The 10,133-nt window shown below is 35.9% G+C and overlaps 1 protein-coding gene across 1 annotated transcript in view; it reads right to left on the bottom strand.

Moving 5' to 3' along the window:
• The window catches only part of LOC101577617 (contactin-associated protein-like 3), a 114,265-nt gene that overhangs the window by 4,313 nt on the left and 99,819 nt on the right, over window positions 1–10,133 (bottom strand). The window contains exons 15-17 of the mRNA XM_023723560.1: window positions 4,477–4,704; window positions 3,838–3,971; window positions 2,611–2,698 (exon numbers count right to left, since the gene is read on the bottom strand). Coding sequence (XP_023579328.1) covers window positions 2,611–2,698; window positions 3,838–3,971; window positions 4,477–4,704 — 450 coding nt within the window. The remainder of the gene's footprint in view (window positions 1–2,610; window positions 2,699–3,837; window positions 3,972–4,476; window positions 4,705–10,133) is intronic.

Here is a 10,133-nt window from a genome sequence, read left to right on the forward strand (position 1 = left end):
CTCTACATCATCGATCACTTTCCTCTTTGGCCCCATAATCTCCTTGATCAGAAAATTTGAGAAACTACTGAGTTACATGACGTTGCAGTACAAGTTCTCATATGTCCTTCGGGGAATTTTGAGAGTTTAGTTTCCCGACTACCTGCCACCAATAGCTTTCTGTGATACCGTTATATGAAAAGAGTAAATTCTCTTCCTAACAAGCTGGAGAATGGTTTACTTCTTTTTTCTTCCAACTTTCTACCCTTTCCTTCTCCACCCTTTGATTTGACTCAAGTATATTTAGTTCCTGGACAGAATTACCATTTTGTCATACATTTAGGTATTTTTCTAGTATGTTTCTTCTATTGAAAGAATCTTCAATTAGTTGTTTATCTAAGAACCTTGGTACTATTGGCAAGCATAGGTCAACTTCAGAAAGAATTTTCTTTCCAACTAACCCCAACTTTTTGAGTTTGCAATGGACATAGCAACAATCTTGTCAAGTCTGATTTAATAAGAACCCTGCACTCTAAATATTTAGTCACCTCTGTGTGTGTGTGTGTGTGTGTGTGCACATGCGCACGTATGTGTGCCTGTGTAGTATACCCAGGCCCTTCACACTGAACCACTTTCCTAACCCTCTTAATATTTTTGTGAAAGCTCAGACTTGAGCTCCTCATGCCTCAGCCTCCTGGAGCACTGGGATCACTGGTGTATGCTACCACACCTGACAGTGGTCATCCTGCTTGTCTCTCACTGTCCCCCAGTAATGTTTAGTCATCCTGGCCTGTCTTTACCAAGAATCCTGTTAGGCCAGTTTGATAAGAATACCCCTAACTTAGTGATTTTCCATCCCTGACTGCTCCCCACCATATCCTCAATATAAGTATACACTTTTCCTTCTTCTTGTTTAAGTTGAGCCTGATCTCTCTCTTCTCTTGCAAAATCCCATTCTGGTACTTCCTAAACATGCTGTGATACTCCTACAAAAGTTCTGCCTTACAATTTTATGGTCAGAATATTTTTTGGTTTGATATACTATAAGATGTTTTTGGGACCAGGGAGATACCTCAGTGGAATAAGTGCTTGGCTGGCAAGCGCAAGGTCCTGAGTTTGATCCCTGGTACAATCAATCAATCAATAAAAAAGATGTTTTTGCATTAATTATATTTCAAAGAAGAGATACAAAATTTTAGGGGAGTTTTTCTCTTATAAATGCTAAATATTAATATTAAATAACTAATTTATTTGTGGTACATTCTCAATAGATAAATTCCATAGAAAACGATCACCAGATACACTTTTTTTATTTATTTTTTTTTAAACAAAGAAAATCTGAAGCAAACAAACCACATTGCCAACTCTGCTATACCTGGCCATCAGCCACATAGCAGCTCAGGAAGATTCCATGTACCTAATGAATGTTCACCAAACCTCCTTCAGTAACTCACAGGGACTATGAGAACCAATACTGATAACTTAACACTGAAACTTTGGGTAACTTTCTCTGGAAAATTAGTAGCTTCTCTACTAGCCAACTAGTTTACTTATTTTACTATAAGTTAAAGGAATAAATATACTTTATATAATTCCAAATTTGAGCATAAAATTTTAATTTAAGTATATTTATCAAATATTCTGAAAGTAGCACAAAGGCTTAGCAGAATGGCTTGTAGAAGCCATCCGAAACTACAGTTGTCAAAAAAAATGAAAATTTAATTAATCCTTCTTTATTATTTCTCTCTCCAAGCACAGGCAAAATGAGTATTTGTAACATGTTGAGGTCAGATGATTCAAACTATATATTTCAATGCTCAATTTGAATATGAAATGTTATAATGTAAATTACATGCCTTCCAGGATACTTTCCTTGAATATAAACATTAACATCTTCAAATCTATGCACTTATTTATTTGAAGGTAATCAAATTTATAGAACGCACATTATTTTAATTTCTGATTCTCTTCATACTTCAGATAATAAAATTCACCGTCCTTACTGATTGAAATAAGATGGGTGTATTTCCTTACAAAAAATTGTTTCCTTTGATTACTATGACATTAAGTTTAAAGTTGAGCTAAACTTTTAGAAATGCTCCCCGACCAGTATTATGGACAATTACTACACACTGCTGTCTGCGTAATGGGTATTGGTAAACATGTACTAATTCCTGCTTAGACTCATCCAGGACAGAAACATCAGGCCATGGAGGACGTGGGACAGAGTTCCATCTGTATCCATCTGTTGAAGGAAATAAATACTACTTCTTGTCTTCAACTCAAAAGTGGTTGTGTCACTGCGTAGGAAGTCTCTGGAATTGTGCTGAGACTTTCTGTCTGCTATGGTAATATCTCACGTATCAAGAAATGTTAGAAAAATACCAGGACTCATTGTACATAACTGCCAGGTGGGAAGGCAAGTGCCAAGCGCCCTTTGGGGAGCACTTACTGTTGATTACGTGTGCACTCTGACAAGAGTATAATTTTTGCCTTGATTGTCACCCACTGTATAAATTATTATTAAAATGAGACAAGGAGCTTCCTTCAGCATAATGAACGCTTCCAGCATTTGTGACATGACACTTATGATCTGATGGCTGTGGGGGAAAAGCTCTTTCTTCCACTTACCTAAAACCTTTCCCAGTACCAGGGATTTGACAGCATTGAATTCTGTCCCTGATGACAACATGACTTCTCTCTTTGCACTCTGGTTAACCTATAAAATATTGCATAGGAAGTGAACATGAAAAGGAGGCACAGTTTTCAGGATAAGAAAGGAGAGGGAGACTAGGAAAAAATGATAAGAGTAAATCCTAGCTACCAGCGCTACACCAGAGCTTTAAATAAATCATCTTGAAACAACATTAAGAAGGGAAAGCCATCTTTTGAGCATCAGCCTTGGCAACCCCCAGTACCTCTCCTTTTCCCTGCTTTTTTCTTCTCCATACTGTAGCTATCATTGGCAGAATCCACAAAACAATGGAAGCAGGTTATTTCAACTTAAATCTTTTTCTTTGGAGACTTGACAAATAAAACCAAAAATATTGTTTTATGTACAGGTTTAGCATATATTTTCCTTCAAATGTCAAAGATAATTTATTTACTCTTTTCTGACTCCAGTCTTTTTCCCCACTTATTTTTCTGACAATGAGTGTCTTGTACTTTTTTTAACCTTGTGTTTAAACTACTGTAGTATCTGTTATTCTATAATCACATGAGGAGAGGTTCCCATTGAAATACCAATTAATAAATGCTGCTGGCAGTCAATATAATGAGCTACATGCCATTTCCCTACAGAATAAAGAAAAAAAAGGACATTTTCACATTTAAAAGACCAACAAGTAATAGTAACTTGGACCGAATCATTGCTAAACAAGCAAAACAAAATGGACACCAACAGCCTCCTAACCCAAATCCTGGCTCTATTTGGTTTTCTGTCCTTGACCTGAAGCTCGCTCTCTCTCTCTCTCTCTCTCTCTCTCTCTCTCTCTCTCTCTCTCTCTCTGATTTTACAGTGTCTCACATATAGTGATCCTTCTGTTTTCAGCCTCTGAAGTGCTGGGATTACAGGCACATGCCACCACACCCAGTCTCAGTTGCCCTCCCAGCATGCCCTGGGGTGAGGGCTGAGGGGAGGCCTGCACGGGATGACTGGGATTGAACCCCAGTCCCTGTGCCTGCTTAAGCAGTCACTTTAGTCTGCTAAGCTTTCTGGCTGGCCCTGGGTTGCTCTCTTGTTATCAGATATTTGCATTAAAGTACTTGTTCTCAGCCTCATGATAGTTATTTTGACTCGTGTGTGTGTGTGTGTGTGTGTGTGTGTGTGTGTGTGTGTGTGTGTATTTGCTGTGTTACCTCTACAGAGACCACTGCTTCTTTTCTCTTGATCTTCAGCTGGTGTAGGTATCCATTAGCCATGTTTTTAAAATCAAAGTTAAAAGCATCTGGATCTTGGTGACTGTCTAGCTTGTATCTAATCTGCAAACTTCCTAAAGAGAAAAAAAAAAGATATTTAAATTAAAAGGAGAACTAAAAATGATTAAGATGCAATATATACAGATACCAATTTCCTAAAATAAATGTGATTATTATGTATTGCAAATATCTACATATACACAAATTAAAGTGGTCTTTTAGAAAACTCTCAATGAAGATTCTAAGTCACTTTCACCCTTATTTACTACACAGCCTTTTAAGTCTGGTTAGCACTGACTTGCATGCTGTCATTCCAACCACTGTCTCTTCTGGAACTGTGATAACTTAATTACTATTCTAGTGCCACACTCTGAGTACAATATTAGTGCTTTTAGAAGTCAAGACTGAACTCATTGATAATAAGTCACCTCCCAAAATTTTTATCAAAGGAAAAGATTTGAGTCATACATAAGAAAACTCAGGACTGAGACCTGAATTATGACCATAGTAATAGGCCCCTGCCAGTCTTCCAATTCAGAATGTCTCTCCTTTCTTCTTTTTCCAACAAAAGATATTCACCATTCTTGGCCAGGATAACTGACAGGTACTCCTCATAGAAAGAGCTCACATAGAGCAGTGAGCTTGGGGTTCCTGTTGTCTGGAAGCTCAGCGTGATGGTTTCTCTGGAAAATGTTACACCCTTTTGTAATGAAGAAGCTGTCAGGGAGCTGGTGTTCTTGCTCAGGATGGGGTGCTCTTGAAAATTATAGGTCATTGAGGAGCCAGTTTCAAAATAAGCAGAGATCTCTGGAAAGAAACATGGTTTTTGTTATGTTAACCAAATGTAACTATCAGAGTCTCATTTTAAGGATGTTTAAAGAATAAATCTAATTCTTTATATACTGGTAGATAGCAAGAATGATTTCCCATTTTGATTTTTTCATTTTTTAAATTTAAAAATTTTTTAAAATAAAGTTGGAAGAAAAAAATAACAAATCCTGATGTACAACCCAAAAATGAATGACACTGAATAAGAATTTCACTTAATGCTCCAATTTATCTCCATCTTAGATTTATATATGATTTTTATTTGGCATAAATGTTTAACTGAAAGGCAAGTTCTCTCAGCCAGTTCTTCTAGGAAGTAATGCTGCCATGAATATTTGTGTATAAGTTGTTGTATAGATACTACATTTTATTTTTCTATGGGCAGAATATATTTATTGAGGGAAAGAAAGCTCCTGTCTGAGAGAGGGACAGGAGAGGGGCCCTCTGAGTGGGTGGTCCCTGGGAAAGGATACTACATTTTATTTCCTGCTCAATCTTATGGTAACTCCCGTCTTTAATATTCTGAGGGCCTGCCAATCTCTTTTTCTAAAATAGCCATATCATGTTACATTCCTACCAACAACTTATGAAAGTTTTAATATCTCTAATTCCTCACAACATATTAATTTTTCTTTCAAAGCATATCTATCCTTTAATATAGTTGTTTCTAATTAATCAAATATTTCAAAATAGCTAGTAGAGAAGATTGTGGATATTTTTAATAAAGAGAAAATGATCAATGTCTGAGGTGACAGATACACCAGTTATCCTGGTCTGATAATTATATATTATATACATATCCTGAAATGTCATATCACACATACGTACAATTACTATGTGTCAATATACAGCTATCCTCATTGGTATGAAGTCCTGTTTCATTATGACTTTGATTTTCATTTCTCTAATGATTGGTGCTACTAAGCATCTTCTAAGTGTGTATTGGACATTGTGTACATTTGCTGAAAAAAATCTATTTATAAGGTCTTCATTATTAATTGTGTTTTGTATTTTATTTAGTTGTAAGAGCTTTTTTATATATAACTGGAATACTGAACTCTTCTAAGCTAAATAATTTGCAAACATTTTCTTCCATTTGGTGTTATCTTTTCACTTTCTTGATAAGCCATTTGAATCACAGACGTTTTAAATTTTTAAAAAATCTTATTTATTTATTTATTTATTTATGTATTTGGTACAGTGGCTCACTAAGCAGCTCAGACTCATAGTGATCTGTCTCAGCCTCCCCAGTGCTAGGATTGTAGGTGTGCACCATGATGTCTGGTTTCCATGGCTGGCGCAGCGTGCCTGGGGTTCCTGGTGCATTTGGTTCCAGGGATTGAACCTGTGTCCTTGCGCTTGCCAGGCAGGCCCCTAGACTGCCGAGCTATCTCCCCAGCCCAGAAATGTTTAACTTTTATGAAGTCCAATTTATTTCTTTATTTCTCACATTTTGAAAGTTTTGTAATTTTAGCTCTTTACACAGGTCCGTAATATATTTAAATTTTTTTTGTATAATAGTGAGCTAGAGGTGTAGTTACATTCTTCTGTGTGTTTGGTGGGGGTATCTCGTCATCCCAGAGAATACCTTTCAGGCTGAGGAGATAGCTCAGTAGAATAAGCACTTGCCTGGCAAGCGCAAGGGCCTGAGTTCAATCCCCAGTTCTGAAAAAAAAATAAGAAAAGAAAAAAGAAAAAAAAAGGCTATATTATGCTGCAGAGATAGCTCAGTGGTATAAGCACCTGCCTGGCAAGCACAAGGTCCTGAATTTGATCCCTGATACTGCAAAAAACAAAGAAAAAAAATCATCCAGAGAACACCTTTCCCCTACAGAATTGTCTTAGGTCTCTTTTCATATCCACTGACCAGAAATATGAAGGTATAGGTTCTCAGTTCTACCCCATTTATCTATAAGTCTACAGTTATCCACTGCTTTTTCTCACAGAAGCTTTATAGTGCTGAAATCAGGAAGTGTGAGTGCACCAGATTGGTTGTTTTTCAGGATTGTTTTGGCTACATCCTGGATTCCCTGAATTTTTGTAAGAATTTTGTCAGTTCATCAGTTCAGGAAAGAATCCAGCTAGAAGTTTGATATAAATTGTAATTACTCGTTAGGTCAATTTTGAGAATGTTAGTATCTTATTTATATTAATTATTCTAATCTTTGTCTTGGGATATATCTCTATTTCCATTTGTTTATTTATTTTCTTTCTTTTTTTCTTTTTTTTTGCAGGACCGGGGATTGAACTCAGAACCCTGTGTTCGTCAGGTAAGTGCTTATTCTACTGACCTATCACCCCCAGCCCCAATTTCCATTTATTTATCTTAACCTTCTTGCAGTGTTTTATATTTTCCCACATAAATGCTCTATTTCTTTGGCTAAATGTATTCCTACATATCTTATTCTTTTTGATGCTGTTTAACAAATGACAGTTTTATTATTTTTATTTTCAGATGGTTTACAGTTAATGCAAAGAAATATAAGTGATTTTATATATTGATATTGTATTCTGTAGTCTCTATGAACTTGTTTTAAGTAATGTAAAATAGTTTTTAGCAAACAGTAATAGCTTTTGACAAATTCCTTGGGATTTTATATATAAAACAGACTATGTCCTATGCAAATAGAAGTTTGACTTCTTCCCATCTAGCTGTATTTTCTTTTTCTTTTTTCTTTTTGCCTAATTGGTCTACTTAGAATCTCTAATACAATACTGAATAAAAGTTGCTATGAGCATGCATTTTATAGTTCCTTGTTCCATTGATATTATATTAACTGATTTGAAGCTATTAAACTGACTTCGCATTCCTGAGATAATTACTATCTGTCTTGGAGTATAATCAACCTGAAACCAGGGTTTACTTTGATTATTGTAAAATAAATAATACATCTTTTTGTTTCTGTAAAGCAATTCAGATTTTTGTGTCTTTTTGAGTCAGTTTTGTTAATTCATGTCTTTCTAAGAATTTGTTTATTTTATCTGTTATGTAACTTTTAGATGTAAATAGTTCACAGTATTGCTTGACAATCCATGTTATTTCTTTAATGTCAGTAGAAGGTCACCTGGCTTATCGTCCTAGTAATTTAAATCCTCTTGTTTTTCTCTTAGTCATCCTTTTTTTTTTATTATTAAGAAACAAATAGCAATGAGACAGTTTCAAAACAGGTTAGTAGGACAGTTACAATAATTAATACATTGCATATTGTTGTCTTCGTAGTGGTTATTCATAGTACAAGATGCAGACCTGATATCCTGTCCAAACACTATTAGTATGAATCTTTCTTCTCTTTGAATTAAGAGAAAGTAGCTGCATATCTATCCTATTTTGTATATACAGATACAAAATGGTCCTTCATTTGTATTCCCTTTTTTTGTTTAGTTTTGTCAGAGATGGGTATTCCATTGTAAATATTGTAGGTGTATGAATTCAGCAAAATAATCCAATATAGTCCAGTAGTCCATAATAGTAGTGGGTTATCTGTCATGACTACTATAAGCTTTGTCAATTCTGTTACCATTTTCAAAGAAGAGAATTTTGGTTTTGTTAATTCTTCTACTGCTTTTATATTCTTTATTTTGCAAATTTTTGCTTAATGTTTATTTTCTTCCTTCTAATTGCATTAGGTTTGGTTTACTTTTTGTCCACTGTCTGAACAAAACACTGGCTGAGTAGTGATTTTAGATTTTTCTTAAAAATGTGTATTTATAGCTATTAATTTCCCCTCTGCAAATTGCTTTGGCTGCATTATATATTTTGGTATTTGAAAGTTTGATTTTTTTCATTTATCTCAAGCAGTTTCTAATTTTCGCTATGATTTCTTCTTTGACCCACTGATTTAAGAAATAAGAAACATGGTCCATGTTTCATTTTAACTTAAGCAGATTTAGAAGAAACTTATTGACAGGCCAGTTGTTCACACACAGGTAAATGGGTCAAATATGGGACACGGAGGCCAGAAAATGACTCATACCAGAAAAATTCCTAAACCCAAAGACAAGGTATTCAGAAAAGAGACACACAAAGGTCATAAAGAACTGAAAACAGAACTGAGGAGATAGCTCGGCTGTCTAAGTGCCTGCCTGGCATTGCAAGGACTGGGGTCCCATTCCAGGCAACATACACCGTGTGGGCCCCAGAACCCTAGTCTCGTGGTGCCAGCCACCAAAACCCGGCATTGTAGCGTACGCCTATAACCCCAGGGCTGGGGACACTGAGATAGGAGGATCAGTGAGTCCGAGCTGCATAGCAGGACCCTGCACCAAATAATTAATTACTTAAATAAAAAACTCTGAAAGCAAAGAATGCATGAGGGTGAAGAAGAGGCCCTAAAAGGAGAATGACACAGTGGTTCTGAGGAGTGAGGGAAGAGAAGCCTTTAGGAAAGAGGAATGAAAGGGGCCTGAAGTTCTTGCGAAGGTGCTCTTTTGGAAATATCAACTGATGCAGGTAACTAATTCTCAAAATCCCTTTGAAAGTCAGTTTTTATAGTAACTGAAACCTATTGTATTGCTAACCATGATATGCATGATATCCTTGACATATAAAGTTAACTTTAATGACACTATGATAAGAAGTTCCATAAAAATACTATCGATGTAAGTATATTCAGGAATCCAGTGTAATTTACTGAGTACTTAAAACAGTCCCTTCCTCCCTTTCAAAATATAACTTGTACCTGAGCAGAAACTGCGTGATGTCCTGCTATACTCCTCCAACAACAAATAGATTTTGTGTCAGCAAAATACTCGAGTGGTCCTATTAACAGTATGCCATATTCAAGTAAAATTTGGTCCTATTAAAGCACATCATTCTCAAGTAAGCAGTTCTCTTTTTAGTTAATGTATTTGTTTCATATGAAAAGGCAGTTTAAAAATTATTAATTCATTCAAGCACCTCCAACCTTTGCCATAAATAGCAATGATATTTTCACGACAGAATAGACCAAGGACTGAGTAAACAAATTATGTTGAGAACATTAGCACTAAACAGAAAATTAGGAGGAAGATGGAGGTCATCCAAGTAAGAAATGCAGAGAGGACTGATATTCTATTGAAAAGTCCTAGGATTTCAAAATTAGGCACATCTCTTCTTTAAAACAAGACTTTGCATCAGAAATAATTCCACTTCAAATAACAGCATGTGGGGCCAGGGATATAGCTCAGAAGCATAAGTACCTGCCTGGCAAGAACAAGGCCCAGAGTTTGATTCCCGGTACTGCAAAAACAACAGCAAAATCCCCTGCACAATCCTATCCTGACTTTATACTATCAAATGGTAGAAATCTTCCTCTTGTTCTCTAAGTTTCCCATGCTTTCTCTCTCTGTCTCTCTTTGTCTCTCTCTCTCTCTGTGTCTCTGTCTCTCTGTCTCTCTCTCTCTATGTCTCTCTCTTCTCTCTTCTCTCT

Source organism: Octodon degus, unplaced genomic scaffold, assembly GCF_000260255.1.
Source record: "Octodon degus isolate 3935 unplaced genomic scaffold, OctDeg1.0 scaffold00100, whole genome shotgun sequence".
NCBI lineage: Eukaryota > Metazoa > Chordata > Mammalia > Rodentia > Octodontidae > Octodon > Octodon degus.